Raw genomic sequence first — 15,607 nt, 5'->3', positions numbered from 1 at the left:
GCCTCAGCTGGGCACCACGTGTCCCCCAGGCACTGAACGAGGAGAAGGTGGCCTATGACCGCAGCCCCAGCAAGAACATCTACCTGAATGTGGCCGTGAACACCCTCAAGAAGCTCAGGGGCCTGGCCCCCAGCGCCGTGCCCGGCCTCAGCAGTGAGTCCTGGTGGGTGGGGCGGGGGGCTCAGGGTTGCCCTTGGGGTGGCAGCTGGGCTGAGCTGGGACCTTCACAGCCCTGAGCTCAGCCACAGTCTCAGACAAAAGGAAAGCGTGGCCGCCTGCTCCCTGGTTCCCAGGCTTCTTTCTAGGACTGGCCTGGTCCTCGCTGTCGGCCACCTTCCTCTGCCCAGTCAGGTCTCCGGGCTGAGGGGCCGCCTGCTAATGGAGCCGCGGCAGCCTTTTCAAAGCAGGAGGTCCAGGGCTGGGAAGCTCCGTGCATTAAGCTCTGGGGAGGAAGAAAGCAGAGACCTGGGCGTTTCATTGCAGCCTCTCCAGGCTGCATTAAGCCATCACTGGCCCCCGCCTCCGTCCCCGCCTCCATTAGCACTTGGAGAGGCCCTGGGTTGGCGTCGCAGGCTGGGTGGCCCGAGAAGGCTCAAAGCCCTCAAAAGCCATTAGATCCCCGGTGCTGCTTTCCCGGCCCTTCCCCCTTCACTTGAGGGGAGAGGGCGAAGGCTTCGGGTGTGGGGTCTCCGTGCAGCTCCCGGGCCTGTGGAGCTGGGGGCTACCCTGCATCCCTGGCCCACCACGTGTCTGCCTCTCCTGTTCGGGTCAGGATGGAACCCAGGGTCAGTGGGGCACTGTCCCAGAAAGGGGGAGTTGAAGCAGAGGTCTGAGGAGGGCAGGGTGGGTGGGAGAGCAGGTGAGGTGGGGGTCTGAGCCAGCTAGTTCACACCCTCCTCCCCTCCCCCTCTCCCCTCCTTCCAGAAACCAGTGGCCGCAGGGTTGTGTCCCACGAGGTGGTGTTGGGGGGCAGGTTGGCCACCAAGACCAGCTTCTCGCTCAGCCGCCCAAGCAGCCCCCGGGTGGAGGACCTGAAAGGTGAGGCCTTGCCCCGCCTCTGCTTTGCCACATGCTGCCTTCCAGGCCCCCACCAGCTGCCTTTCCCGGTGGTGTCCACTGCCCCGTGGGCCATCCCAGGCCGGGGCTGACCACCGTGCCTGTCCACAGGGGCTGCCCTGTACAGCCGCCTCAAGGAGTACCTGCTCACCCAGGACCAGCTCAAGGAGAACGGCTACCCCTTCCCGCACCCAGAGCGGCCCGGCGGTGCAGTCATCTTTACAGCTGAGGAGAAGAGGCCCAAGGACTGTGAGTTGCTGGCCTTCAACGGCCTAGGTGGGCAGGTGCGGGACGTGGGCAAGGCCAGGCACGTAGGCCCCAGCGTGAGCCTCAGCTTCCACCCGGGCCCCCCCCACAGCTTCCTGCAGGACCTGCTGCCGCTGTGGCACCGAGTACCTTGTGTCCTCCTCGGGCCGCTGTGTCCGGGACGAGGAGTGTTACTACCACTGGGGACGGCTGCGCCGGAACCGGGGTAAGGCCTTACCCAGGCCCTCCCCCGTCCCACCCATGGTCCCTGGAACCGGGGCCCTCCCTTGAGGCCCCTGGAACTGGTGTAAGGCCTTACCCAAGCCCTCCATCCCACCCACGGTCCCTGGACTCACTGTCCCGGGCAGAGCCAGGGCTAGCCCTTGGCCTCATTTTCTCTCCACCCGTTCTTTATGCGAAAGTAAGACAAGAGCTTTCCCATAACAATGTTCAAATGCCACCACCTGAAAGGCCCTGTGTCCCTGTCTTCCTGTGCCCTTGGTCCATGGAAATGTGGAGGCTGCTGGCCACACGAGTGGAGGGCTTGTCCCACCCTTGGGCTGCTGGTTCCATTCAATCCCCCAGGCAGCCACACAGCCATGCTCGGGGCACATGGCCAGCCTTGCACAGTCCTGCTGCGGCCCCTAAAGCCATCGCGTCGGTGGTACCTGGAGGGTCCTGCCCAAGGCGGCGCTGCCCGAGAGGCCTCTGCAGAGCGCGCTGGTTTCCCTGGATCCAGGCCTGGGCGTCCTGGCGGCCAGACTATTGCAGAGGCCTGGTCTGCTTCCAGCTCCGCCAAGAGGCTGAGGTCTCCTGTCCTCAGTCTTTACTCTCTAGTAGGGCTCAGCAGATGCATGTGGTCAGTGCCCCGGGGGCTGTGGAGTGGGCCTGGCCAGGCCCTGACTGTGTGTCTGTGTCCCCTGCAGTGGCCGGAGGCTGGGAGACGCAGTACATGTGCTGCTCGGCTGCCGCCGGCTCTGTAGGCTGCCAGGTCGCAAAGGTGAGCGCTGGCATTCTGGTCCCCTCTGCCTGTTCTCAACAGACTTCTGCTTCCCCGTTGCTGGTCTTGGGTCTCAGGACACAGCACAGTCTTGGGCTCAGGGTCTCGGCCCCTGGGCAGCCTTTCCTGTGTTACCCAGAGAGCGTAGTGCCCATAGGCCCCAGGCCCTGTCCCTGGCCACTTCCCATCCTGGGAAGCTGTCCTCCCTGTGTCTTCTTGGCAAGCCCCCTTCCCCACCTGCTCACCAGGGTCCCAGCCAGTGAACGGGCATGATGGATGGATAGGACGGTCCCGAAGGGCTCAGAGATGTGCTGCTGCCACCCCCGCCCCCACTGCACCCCGAAGCTGCCCTCACCTGCCTTCTCCACCCCCAGCAACACGTGCAGGATGGCCGGAAGGAGCGCCTTGAGGGCTTCGTGAAGACCTTTGAGAAAGAGCTCTCAGGAGACACCCACCCAGGGATCTACGCCCTAGACTGCGAGATGGTGAGGCCATTCTCTGCCCAGCCTCAGGTTTAGGATTGGGGAGGACCTGTCCTGGCGCGGCTGCCCTGTCTGGGCCCCATCTGGGCCCGGCTTACCGACCAGTGCTCAGAGGGCTTCTCTCGCAGCACCGGTGCCTGTGGCTCCTGCCCTGGACCAACACCCCATACTTTCCAGCACAGCCAAGCCCTCCGGGCACTGGGCCCTGGCTCTGCCTGTGAATGGGAGGCAGGAGGGCTTTGGGAACGGGGGTTGCTGAGGTCACACGCCACTCTGCCTCTCCTAGAAGCCCCACAGAGTCTCTGGCTGCTGCCTCTGCCTCGCAGGGCTCTGGAGACCTGAAGGTGGGCAGGGGGCGGGAGGGAGGGAGGCCGGTTCCCGGGGCGCGTCTGAGGCGCGTCCCTCGCCCGCAGTCCTACACCACGTATGGCCTGGAGCTGACGCGCGTCACAGTGGTCGACACGGACGTGCACGTGGTTTATGACACCTTTGTGAAGCCTGACAACGAGGTCGTGGACTACAACACCAGGTGTGGCCAGTGCCCCCGGGAGCCGGGACCCTCCCCGCCGTTCCTCCCCAGGGACCCACCCTCCCCGCCCCGCCAGCCAGTGCTTCCAGGCTGAGCCCTGGCGCTCCTCCTGCCTGCTCCCCCAGGTTTTCGGGGGTGACGGAGGCTGACCTTGCTGACACAAGCGTCACACTGCGTGACGTCCAGGCCGTTCTGCTGAGCATGTTCAGTGCTGACACCATCCTCATCGGACACAGCCTGGAGAGTGACCTCCTGGCCCTGAAGGTGCCCTGCCAGCCCGGGTCCCTCGCGGTTCTCCAGCAGAACCTGCGCAGGCCCCACGTGCACTAACCTCTGCCGCTGCCCGCAGGTCATCCACAGCACCGTGGTGGACACGTCTGTGCTCTTCCCCCACCGCCTGGGCCTCCCCTACAAGCGGTCCCTGCGGAACCTCATGGCCGACTACCTCAGACAGATCATCCAGGACAATGGTGAGTGCCAGCACTTGCCCTGGGGCCATCCCTACGCAGGAGCAGGCTGCTCACCGCATCTGCCCCGCAGTGGACGGGCACAGCTCCAGCGAGGACGCCGGCGCCTGCATGCACCTGGTGATCTGGAAGGTTCGAGAAGACGCCAAGACCAAGCGATGACGCCTGCCCGCCTCCCACCTGCCTCTCCTGCCGCCCCGCTGGTCCTTAGCCCCAGGCCTCTTCCAAAACAGTGCAATAAATCTCCGGTAACCCGTCCACCTGGCCGAGGCAGCCCAGAGCAGCGGGACAAGCTGGTGGCCGGAGAACGCCCAGCCCAGCCCATCCCCACTCACGTCCTGTGCACCCCTCCGCCCGTCCCCACCCTCTGCCCCCAGCCTTCTGGCGTCTCTAGAATTGCTGCTGACAGCGACCAGGACAGAGCCCGCCCCCCATCAGCCCGCAGCCCCTCCTGCCCCTCCGGCCAGGCCCTCACTCCCTCCCAAGTGGTGGCTGGCACCTCTGCTCCTCACATGGGTCGCGGGGCGGGCTTGTCCCGGGTTTGTTTGAGACAGTCTTTTTTTTATTTTGTATTGTTATTTTTATTATTTTTAATTTAAACCTGATGACTTGCACAGCACCTTTCCCACCGGGAAGAGCGGGCCTGCTGCCTTCCCTCCTGGGGGGTGGGGGTGGGACAGACCCCAGTGGGGGCCAGCCAGGGCCACATTCAGCCCAGCATGGGCTGGACCCGCCTCCATGCTCCAGGGGCTGGCCTGTCTTCGGGGCGCCGGCTTCCACCACTCGCCGCCCCACCCCTGCACTCCGTGACCTCTGAGAACCCAGCCGGCCCCTCATTAGCCCCAGGGCCTGCGGTCTGGATGGAGCCCACAGGCGTCTGGACACTGTCTTCCCGCCAGAGCCCTGTCCTCCTCTGCGGGGCTCTCCGGACCCCCTCCTCGTCACCTCCAGGCAGGGACAGAATAAATGTTTGTATGGATTTTAGATTTGCTGGTCCTGGTCTTGGTGCCTGGTGAGGCCTCTGCATGTGCCCCGGAAAGGTCACTGTCCCTACAGCTGGGACTGATTCTCTTCCCACCGACGCAGAGAAAACCGTGAAACTTTCCCTCACAAAAGCTGGCCCGGTGCTGGCTCCCCCAGGGTTGGGCCACACCTGCTGTGGGGTCCCAGTTCCAGCCCCAGATCGTGGGGCCACCATTCTGCAGCTTTTAGTGCCACTCGGACAGGGGGCAGTGTCCCCCGCCCTACATGGAGCTGGGCCCTGTGCACGGAGCTGGCTTCCCTCTCCACCTCGCCCAGGGATAGGGGCCGCATACTGACGGTCAGAGGGGGTTACAGAGACTGGGAGCCACTGTGTGTTGCCCGTCGAAGGGATGGAGCGCAGACACGGAAAGCTGCTCCGCCCTTGCCAGGAAATGCCACACATCGTGCGGTGCACGCATGGCTCCAGGCAACCTTGGTTGCATCGGGACCCCATTTGGGAATGGGAGGCCCAGGGGTGTTGAGGCCCCACTTTTTATTCACTTGAAGTAAAAGAAGTGAATTCAGAGCCTCACAGCACAGGACCCAGCAGTTGAGGGCAGGTTGCCTTGAGGGGGTTTCCTGCCACCCTGGTCTTGGGCTTCTGCTGAAGGGTGAGGCCAAGGGCATGGGGCCCCAGATGAGGACGTGGGGGCCCTCCCCAGAGGACTCTGTCCCAAGGCTGCAGAGGCAAAAGGGTTACCTTCTTGGTTCTGGGCTCTGCATCCTTCCGGGGGGACCGTGGTTAGGCCAGGCCCTTCCACCCTCGAGGGCTGTTCTTGTGACGAGGTGACGCTTCCCACCCCTTCTATAAAGGAGTTTTCTTTTTCTTGTTTTTGAGACAGCCCTGCTTTGTCCCCCAATCTCAGCTTGCTGCAGCCTCTGCCTAGCAGGTTGCTGGGATTATGGCCTTGCCATCACACCTGGCTAATTTTGTATTTTTAGTAGAGATGGGGTTTCACCACGTTGGCCAAGCTGGTCTCAAACTCCTGACCTCAAGTGATTCACCTGCCTCGACCTCCCAAAGTGTTGGGATTACAGGTGTGAGCCACTGTGCCTGGCCCTGTTTACTAAATAAATGGCACAGGCATGTATTCACTCTGTTTCTGTCCGTTCCCATGTGATGTCTGCCTCCCTCTTCCCAGAACGCACCTGGTGCCTCAGGACATAGCCCACGGGGGGTCCCAAGGCTGGCCAGCGCTGGCTTAAGCCCCCAGGGACCTCCTTCAGCTTGTGAAGCCACCTGTTGCCACTGGAGGCTTCAGGGCCTTTGCACAAGTGCCCTGGGCAAGCTCCTGCCCCCAGATACTGCCCCCTGTGAAGTCTGGGGAGGGGGAATCTGGTCCTCACAGCTGCACCCAACCAGGTCTCTTCTAAAGTTTATGAGAACAGTGTGTTCAAACCCCCACCCCCGGCTCTTTTCCATAACCACTGGGCAAGCAAGCGCAGGGGAAGTCTTGAAAGAATGAAAGGAGAGAAGTCAGACACAGTGGCCTGCCTGCCTGCCTGCAGTCCCAGCTACTTTGGAGGCTGAGGCAGGAGGATCACTTGAGCCCAGGAGGTGGAGGCTGCAGTGAGCTCTGATCGCACCACTGCACTCCAGCCCGGGTGACACACCGAGACTGTCTCTAAAAAAAGAGAGGTTCCCTGGCAACCTCCAGGGCCAAGCAGACTTCCAGTTTGGGCTTCCAAAGAAAAGAGGGTTTGTGATCACTGAAAGCCTTCACGTGTTTGCTGCTTTGATGGGGGAGGTGGCCTCCCTATGCCCCTCCACCCATGTTTGCCTCTCCCTTTGGGCCCTCACCCCAGGTAGCCTCACTCTTGGGGGCATTTCATCTTCAGCAGCCCCTCCACACACACTTTCTGTCCCTGGCTCCGGACCCTCTCTGGCCTGGACGCGCCCTTGCCTCGTCGCTGAACTCACCCCTGCCACTTTTTCAGTAAGGATCCCTGAGCCCCTGCCGCCCGCAGGACAGAACCCTGCGGGCTTCCTCCTGGCCTTAGGATGGTCTCAATGGCTATAACCGCCTCTCCCCAGCCTGGTACTCAGCCCTGCATCTGTGCCTAGGAGGCGCTCGTTGAACGTGTATGGGATGAATGAACGAACCCAGGACATGAATCAGACACGACTTACATTCCTGCCTTTACCTGTGGTCTTTCCTCCTGCACTCTGCCACGCTGTTCCTACCAGTCTCAGCCACGTCAGGTCTGCAAGGCCCATTCCGGCCTGACCCAGGCCCACCTTTACAAGAACCCCTCCAACCCCTCCCTGCGGTGCAGGTCCTTTCTGCTCCCTGGCCAAGCCCGGCCCAGCCCTGCCCTGACACCCTCTTTCCTTTTAGGCCCCGCCCCTGCACTGGCACTGCTCCCTAAGGCCCTTCCAAGGCCCTGCCGTCTGTCCTGGACCCACCCTGAGCGCCCTCCTACCCTGACCCTGCTGTGCGCGGCCCCGCCTTCCTCCTTGGTCTCGCCCCCGATCCTAGCCCCGCCCCTACCTTGACCCAGCTTTGCAAGGCCATGCTCAACCACGCCTCCCTCTTTGGCCACGCCCCTGGATCCTGGTCCCGCCCCTACCTAAACCGTGCTTGCGCGTCCCCGCCTCCCTCTTTGGACACGCCCCAGGTCCTGGTCCCGTCCCTACACTGACTCTGCTCAGCGACACCCCCATTCGGCCCCGCCTTCCTCCTTTGTAACGGCTCCGGATCCTAGCCCCGCCCCTGCCGTAACACTGCTCCGCAAGGCCATGCTCAACCCCGCCTCCTGCTTTGGCCAAGCCCCTGGGTTCTGGCCCCTCCCCTACCTAAACCCTGCTTGCGCGGCCTCGCCTCCCTCTTTGGCCACGCCCCGGGTCCTGGGCCCGCCCCTACTCTTACACCACTCAGCGACACCCCGCTAGGCCCCGCCTTCCTCCTGGCCCCCTCCCTACCCCAGACCCAGGCGCCGCCCCCGAGCGTCTTCTACCCTGACCTGTTCTTCGAGTCTCCGCTCGGCCCCGCCCTTCTGCCGTGACCACGCCCCTGAGGCCTGGCCCGGATCCTGCTCAGCCCCACCTTCGAGTCCCCGCCCCCTTCTTGGCCTTGGCCCCACCCACCCCTCCAGGCCCCGCCCTCGGCCCCCTTCCGGGCTCGGAACCGGCTTCACCTTCGCCTTGGCCGGGCCCCGAGACCCCGCCCCCCGCTTCAGGACCGTTGGCACCGGGCTAACGGTTCCACCACGTCAGCCGCCCTGGATGCCCGCGGCCTGCCCCAGGCAGCCTGGCCCCTCCCTGCCTGTCCTGCGCCGGTGAGCAGCGGGTGCTCCCACTGCTGTGCGTCCCCGGGAGCGGGCGCACCCTCTCTGGGCTCCACCCGGGCTGAGAGCTGGGGTCGTGGCAGCGAGGGTAGAGAGGTCGCCCCTAGAGGTTAGCGCGGTCGGGGCTCGGGGGCGGGTGCGGACAGCCCTGGACTCTGGAGCCCTGTCCACGGCGGTCCTGTGCCTCTGTGGCTGCGGGAAGACGGGGTGGGGGGCTTCCGAGTAATGGGGCATCCCGGTTAGTGAGGGGGCAGGAAGCCAGCTCTGTGTCCGTGTCTGTTTCTCCCCCAGATACACTTTGAGTGGATTCTGGCCATTTGAGCATTCTCTCCAACTCTCCGACCCCCAGTCTGCCCCCACAGGGGTCTCCCCCACCACTCCCCCGTCCCACAGCCTAAACCCCTCTTCGCCCTGAACCTCCCTTTTCCTCATATGGTGAATGGGCACTGGCCCCGCTCAGACTCCCAGCAGCACCAGAGCTGGCCCTGAGCCAAGTCCTGCCCCACCAGGACCTGGGGACACAGGTGACTCAGACCTGACTCAGGAAGGCTCAGGTCCTGCTAGCATCCGCGGAGGTGGTGAGAAGGTGATCAGAGCTGGGATGGGGGACTCCCCAGGCAGAGGGGCACCCCAGAGGAGGCACAGGGCCCAGCCTGGTCGGGCTGGGAAGTATGAACCGAGACCAGAAGGGTGAGGGCGGGTGCACTGGGCGGCTGGAACCCAGGAGCAGGGGCTTGGTGAGGAGGGCACTGCTAGAGAGTTGGCAGGTGGGGGGCCAGTTGCTAGCGTCTAGGGCTGGTTTGCCCATTCCTCATAGGGGGCCAAACCAGGGCCCCCAGTGCAGAGCTAGAGCCAGACCCACATTCCTAAACCTGCTAGTGGAGAAGACTCCAGGATCTTCCGGCGATGTGCTGTCTCTGCCTCCATCACCCCATCAGAGTCATGCTGCCCAGCCGGGGGTGAGGAGGGGGGTGGCCATGCCTGACCCTCACGCTGTGTTTTGAGATATAACATATAGCCCGGGGGTCCCATCCAGTCAGTCAACAGACGACTGAGCCTCTAAGCTGCTGCCGTGTGGGGAGAGGGGCAGGAGGCCATCAGCGAAACCAGGAGGAGGTGAGAGTGGTCCTTCCAGGAAAGGCGAGGTGTGGGGAGCAGTGGCCGGAGTCTGGCATGGCCGGCGGTAGAGTCCTTCTAGGCTGAACTGGCGGGAGGCAACAGGGGTGGCTGCTGGGGGACACTGGCAGATGGGTTGTTGCAGGTTTGGGGATCTTCTTGGGGTTCCCTGGGTCTCAGGGTGTCCAAGGCAAGACACACAGCCAATGGCTGGACGTTCAGAGCCTGGGGGGAGGCTGCAGATGACTGTGGGAGGTAGCATTTGAGAGGGTCGACCCCTAGGCTGTGAGCTCCTTGAATACGAGTGGTACCCAGCAAGAGCTGGGGCCGCTGCTGTGACCCAGGGCCCCTCTCTCCCACAGCCCCACCAGCATGGGCAGCCTCGCCCAGAGAGAAGATCTCCAAGATGATGAGGACAAGAACTCAGGTGCTGATCCTGGGTGGAGGGGGTGGTGCAGGTGGAAGGCATTACGAAGCTCAGGGCTGGCAAGGCGCAGCGGCTCTCGCCTGTAATCCCAGCACTTTGGGAGGTCGAGGTGGGTGGATCACTTGAGGTCAGGGGTTGGAGACCAGCCTGGGCAACATGGGAGAAACCCCGTTTCTACTAAAAGTACGAAAATTAGCTGGGCGTGGTGGCGTATGCCTGTAATTCCAGCTACTCGGGAGGCTGAGACAGGAGAATCTCTTGAACCCAGAAGGCGGAGATTGCAGTGAGCCGAGATTGTGCTACTGCACTCCAGCCTGGGTGACAGAGCGAGACTCCACTGCACTCCAGCCTGGGTGACAGAGCGAGACTCCACTGCACTCCAGCCTGGGTGACAGAGCGAGACTCCACTGCACTCCAGCCTGGGTGACAGAGCGAGACTCCATGTCAAAAAAAAAAAAAAAAGTGCAGGGCTGAGGCTGAGATGGGCTGGGGCCCCCCAAACCTGCACGTCAGGTCTTGCCTAGGATTCTCATTTGGTTTCTAGTAGTCCCCAACCCTAGTACTGACTGGGTTTGGGGTATTTGACTCAGGATTTGGGGGCTGCATGCCCAGAAAGATCTGGGCTGCCGGCTGGATGTATGGCCTTGGAGACCCGAGAGCCCATCACCGAGCCTCAGTTTGCCTCCCTCTGTAAAATGTATAGGCCTGAACGGGTCTCCCAGGGCCTGTTCTCTGCATCCCAGGACTGGCCCATGGCCGGGGGTTTGGGGGAGGTGGCCACTCTCACAATCCACTTGTGCCCGCGCCAACTATGGGCAAGGGTCTTGTAGGTCCCTAGGTGGTGCCCGCTGCCCGACTGTCTTTACGGGCTCCGACATCTCGGGCCTCCCCGGCACCTGGGTCCCTCGGGCCCCATTAGCCCTCCTCTGGGCGGTGGTTAGGGGTGTTTTTTCTGGCCCTTGAGCTCCAGCAACGCCCGGCTCTGCCCTCGTTACAGCATTCACCTGGGAGGTCCAGGCCAATAACCGCGCCTACAACGCGCAGTTCAAGGAGAAGGTGTTCCTGTGCTGGCGGAGGAAGAAATACAAGGTGGGCAGCACCTCCTGTGCCTCCCCGGCCCCCAGAGGAGCTGCCGTGGCACCCCTGGGGAATCTGCTTTTTGCACCTCTTGAGTCCTGCTTCCGCTTGTATTTGCTTGATATTTTTCTTTTCTTTCTTTTTTTTTTTTTCTGTTTTGTTTTGAGACAGAGTCTCGCTCTGTCGACCAGGCTGGAGTGCAGTGGCACGATCTCGGCTCACTGCAACCTCCGCCTCCAGGGCTCAAGCAATTCTCCTGCTCCGCCTCTCGAGTAGCTGGAATTACAGGCGCCCGCCACCACACCCGGCTAATTTTTGTGTTTTTAGTAGAGACGGGGTTTCACCATATTGGCCAGGCTGCTCTTAAACTCCTTCACTCAGGTGATCCACCTGCCTCGGCCTCCCAAAGTGCTGGGACTACAGGTGTGAGCCACCGCACCCAGCCTCTTTTTTTTTTTTCTGTTTTGTTTTGAGACAGAGTCTTGCTCTGTCGCCCAGGATGGAGTGCAGTGGTGAGATCTCGGCTCACTGCAACCTCCACCTCCCAGGTTCAAGCGATTCTCCTGCCTGAGACTCCTGAGTAGCTGGGATTACAGGCACCCACCACCATGTCCCTCTAATTTTTTGCATCTTTAGTAGAGATGGGGTTTCATCATGTTGGTCAGGCTAGTCTGGAACTCCTGACCTCAAGTGATCAACCTGCCTTGACCTCCCAAAATGCTGGGATTACAGGAGTGAGCCACCACATCTGGCCAGTATTTTTATTTTCATCTCGAGGACCGAAGCGCCCGTCCTAACCAAATCACTGATTTGGTGCAAGAGTTCTGGGTATCTCATTTGCCCTGTCCCAGTGCATGTGACGGTAAGTTAATACCCAACCTGAAAGTACAACGTGTGCATCGGACCCTGAAATCCTCCTGGGTGTCCTGCTTTGGGAAATGCTGGTCACAGCTCAGTGAGTCTTTGCACTCAGTAGAAGCTCAATTAATGCTGGCTCCAGGCTTTTGCATTACTGAGCAGGTGCTCAGTAAATGCTGCCCGGGGCCTTGTATTCAGCAGGTGCTCAGTAAATGCTGCCCTGAGGCCTTGTATTAAGCAGGTGCTCAGTAAATGCTGCCCTGAGGCCTTGTATTAAGCAGGTGCTCAGTAAATGCTGCCCTGACTTGTATTCAGGAGGTGCTCAGTAAATGCTACCCTGAGGCCTTGTATTCAGGAGGTGCTCAGTAAATGCTGCCCTGAGGCCTTGCATTCAGGAGGTGCTCAGTAAATGCTGCCCGGGGCCTTGCATTCAGGAGGTGCTCAGTAAATGCTGCCCGGGTCCTTGCATTCAGGAGATGCTCACTAAATGCTGCCCGGGGCCTTGCATTCAGGAGGTGTTCAGTAAATGCTGCCCGGGGCCTTGCATTCAGGAGGTGTTCAGCAAATGCTGCCTGGGGCCTTGCATTCATCAGGTGCTCAGTAAATGCCGCCTGGAGCCTTGCATTCAGGAGGTGCTCAGTAAATGCCGCCCGGGGTCTTGTATTCAGCAGGTGCTCAGTAAATGCTGCCCTGAGGCCTTGCATTCAGGAGGTGCTCAGTAAATGCTGCCCAGGGCCTTGCATTCAGGAGGTGCTCAGTAAAAGGTGGCTTCAAGTCTTTGCATTCAATAACTAATTAACCCTGGCTCCAAGTTTTGCATTCAGCAGGTGCTCAGTACATGCTGGCTTAAGGTCTTGCATTTATTAATAATGCTGGCTTGAAACTTTGCATTCAGCAGGTGCTCAGTAGGTGCTTAATGAATGGTGTCCCATAGCCCAGAGGATTCTGGGCGAGGCCAAGTGGGGCAGCTCTGGCCTTGGGCACCCCCATCCCCTGGCCTGGAAGGCACCCCCCTGCCACGTGGCCTGCGGCTCTCGTTCCAGACCAACGTCATCCGCACGGCCAAGTACAACTTCTTCTCGTTCCTGCCGCTGAACCTGTATGAGCAGCTCCACCGGGTGTCCAACCTGTACTTCCTCCTCATCATCATCCTGCAGGTGAGGTATGTCGCCTCCTGCAGGAGGTCCCCCCCAGCCACCTGGCAGCATCGATGTACTTGTCTATGTGATGGGTGGGTTCATGTCCCGCTCCCCACAGACTGGGACCCTCATCGCTGAGTCCCTACTACCCTGCCCAGGGCCTGGCACACAAGAGGTGCTCAATACACGTTGAATGACGAAGGTGGATGGACGGACCCTCCAGGTCTGATGACGGCACCCTCTCCACGCCCCGCTGGCTCCTGCTGGGCAGGGCTGGGTGTCGGGAGGCATAGCCGTTCCCCAGCCTAGACAGCCTCGGCCACGCAGCTCCCCTAGCCCCCGCCCTCCTAGCTGACCTCAGAGGTGAGGGGGAAGGAGGAGCCCAGAGCATCTTCTCGAGACCTGCAGAGCCACATCCTGGTACCTGGGTGGTCCAGGCCAGCGTGGGGCCGGCATCCGGCCAGGGGCGCTGTTTTCAGAGCACCCACCCTCACCCAACATCTCATTTCTGTTCTGGATAGAGAGGTTCTCCTTTTATCCATCGAGTCATTCAGCATTAATGGAGTACCTACTGTGTGCAGGCCACTGGCCGGCACCGGGGTGGGGGATGGTGGAGCTCACACCTGCAGGGCGACCTGGGGAAGCAGGAACACGGGAGGGAGGGGGAGCAGTGCGGGCCAAGCTTGGGGCTGGGGAAGGCTCCCTGGAGGAGGCAACGTGGGAGCTGGGCTTGGACGGGAGAAGAGGAGTTTGCTGGGGAGACGAGGCGTGTGGGAGAAGGTCCAGGCAGGTGGAGGGATGTCGGGGGTTTGTCCCAAGGGCTGGGGGGTGCCAGTGATGGCTGGAGCCCGGCCAAGGTGGCCAGCAGATGGTGTCACATGGTGCGGGGCTGGGTTGGCTTGGTGGAAGGGCAGGGGACGGGGGAGGGGCCTGGTGTGACCCTTCCTGTGGCCCCCTCCACGTCAGAGCATTCCTGACATCTCCACGCTGCCCTGGTTCTCGCTCGGCGCCCCCATGGTCTGCCTCCTCTTCATCCGTGCCACCCGGGACCTGGTGGACGACATCGTGAGTGCTGTTGGACGCAGCTGCCTGGGGGAGGGGGCGGGGACAGGGTGGGGTCTCTTGAGCCCTGGGTGAGAGTGAGAGTGGGAGAGGGCTGGGCTTCCTGGAGCATTAGGGGAACATGGGCCTGGGAGCCTCAGCTGTTGGGGCTACATTGTTCTTATCCACTAGCACCCACACTGGGGAGGTGCCGCTGGTGGCATTGGCTCCATCGGCTGTGTGGTTTTGGGGCCATTGAACTTTGGTGGGGTGGTGGTCTGGCAGGCACCAGGTGGTGGGCAGCACACCTGTCTTCTCCTCGCCGACAGCAGTGGGTCCAGTGGTCCCCATGCCCGGGATCCCTGGGCAGACACAACGTGGCATGGGGCCAGTGGACAGGGACCCCGTGTTGCGGGCGGGCACTGCTGGGCTGCGGTGTGGCAGCGGCCTGGGCAGGGGCAGGAGAGGCTGGACGGTCTTTCTGATCCTTTCCCTCCTGGCCCAGGGGAGACACAAGAGTGACAGAGCCATCAACAACAGACCCTGCCAGATTCTAATGGGGAAGAGGTGAGGCTGGGGCTGCAGCTGGGGATCCATGGGGACACAGGGGCTCCAGCCCAGCAGGGTCATCGGCCTCGGCAGGGCAGGGTGCCTGGCCAAGTGTCCGTCACCTTCCATGCTCCCCGGTCTCCCGGCTGGTTGAGTCTGACAGGAACTGGGCCTGCATTCATTAGGCGTTTGGCTGGGGTGAGGACAGAGGCCAAGGCCCTGATGGCAAACCCTTGCAAAGCTTAGGGCTGGGGCGATGGGGACGACAAGGAAAGTCTGAAGAGGACGTGGGTGCAGGACCCTGGAGGTCACTGGCTGGGAGCGTGGACCCGCGGGGAGTCGGGTGGGAGGCCGGGGAAGGCTTCGGAGGGATCAGAGGCCTGGAGGTGGGGACTGCAGCCGCAGGCCCCACGACAATCTGTTCCTCTGCTCTCCCCGTGTGGGGAGGGTCGGCAGAGGGAGGGGCCTCCTTCACAACCTCCTCTCCCCGCAGCTTCAAGCGGAAGAAATGGCAGAATCTGTGCGTAGGGGATGTGGTCTGTCTCCACAAGGACAACATCGTCCCGGTGAGCTGGGGTTGACCCTGAGGTCCCAGAACCACGCCCCCGCAGCGAGAGCGCCCCTCCCAGGGTGGGGAGGGCTGCCACACCCCCAACTTGTCTTGCATCCCCTCTTGCAACGCTGCTCCCCACTCCTCCCCAGGCTGACATGCTCTTGCTGGCCAGCACGGAGCCCAGCAGCCTGTGCTACGTGGAGACGGTGGACATTGACGGGTGAGGAGCTGTGGCATCGCTGGGGACCCTGGGGGGTGGGGCACATGGCCCCGAGGAGCCTCCTTCCCCGATCACCAAGGAGGGAGCCAGCCAAGGTCACCCAGAGACTCTGGTCACTCACCCCATGAGTGTCTGGGGGGTGGGTGCTGCCAGGCACTGAGTGGAGGAAGACGCCCACTCTCCCCATTGTTTCATTGCTGGAGGCCCCACTGTGTGCAGCCCTAGGCCCCGGCCTCAGCACTTTGGCAAACGTGCTGTGTGGCCTTGGGCAAGTCCTTCTCCCTCTCTGGACCTCAGCCATCCGACTGGCAGCTGGCAAACTAGTAGGTGCTCAGTGAAAATGTCTGAGTGACTCCAGAAGGGGTCCAGGGGCTCCTCAAAGCAACCGTCACCTCCATTTGCACCTCTCTTTTCACCTCCCTCCTCTCCTCGTCACCAGGGAGACCAACTTGAAGTTCAGACAGGCCCTGATGGTCACCCACAAAGAACTGACCTCTGTAAAGAAGATGGCGTCCTTTCAAGGTGAGCGGCATTGA

General features: G+C 61.9%; 2 protein-coding genes across 3 annotated transcripts in view; both read left to right on the top strand.

Moving 5' to 3' along the window:
• REXO1 (RNA exonuclease 1 homolog) overlaps positions 1-4,764 on the top strand; it is a 34,182-nt gene extending 29,418 nt beyond the window's left edge. Inside the window, exons 7-16 of one of the 2 annotated variants that reach the window (XM_010374881.2) lie at positions 30-153; positions 925-1,038; positions 1,168-1,305; positions 1,415-1,528; positions 2,229-2,302; positions 2,677-2,787; positions 3,198-3,313; positions 3,439-3,577; positions 3,663-3,783; positions 3,854-4,764. In XM_010374881.2, coding sequence (XP_010373183.2) covers positions 30-153; positions 925-1,038; positions 1,168-1,305; positions 1,415-1,528; positions 2,229-2,302; positions 2,677-2,787; positions 3,198-3,313; positions 3,439-3,577; positions 3,663-3,783; positions 3,854-3,942 — 1,140 coding nt within the window. In that variant the 3' untranslated portion in view covers positions 3,943-4,764. Of the gene's footprint in view, positions 1-29; positions 154-924; positions 1,039-1,167; positions 1,306-1,414; positions 1,529-2,228; positions 2,303-2,550; positions 2,788-3,197; positions 3,314-3,438; positions 3,578-3,662; positions 3,784-3,853 lie in introns of those variants that run through there. The other variant, XR_004058807.1, reaches the window with a different exon arrangement.
• A 3,166-nt stretch (positions 4,765-7,930) lies between these two features.
• ATP8B3 (ATPase phospholipid transporting 8B3) lies at positions 7,931-15,607 on the top strand. The gene is made up of 9 exons (XM_030936610.1): positions 7,931-8,082; positions 9,570-9,634; positions 10,632-10,723; positions 12,613-12,726; positions 13,675-13,773; positions 14,255-14,316; positions 14,792-14,864; positions 15,001-15,071; positions 15,511-15,607. Exons 1-9 carry the CDS (start codon positions 8,030-8,032, stop codon positions 15,605-15,607), a joined length of 726 nt encoding a protein of 241 aa, XP_030792470.1. The 5' UTR covers positions 7,931-8,029.

The sequence above is a fragment of the Rhinopithecus roxellana genome, chromosome 8 (assembly GCF_007565055.1).
Source record: "Rhinopithecus roxellana isolate Shanxi Qingling chromosome 8, ASM756505v1, whole genome shotgun sequence".
NCBI lineage: Eukaryota > Metazoa > Chordata > Mammalia > Primates > Cercopithecidae > Rhinopithecus > Rhinopithecus roxellana.
The sequence above is the reverse complement of the archived record's forward strand: the minus strand, read 5'-3'. Positions and strand labels throughout refer to the sequence as shown.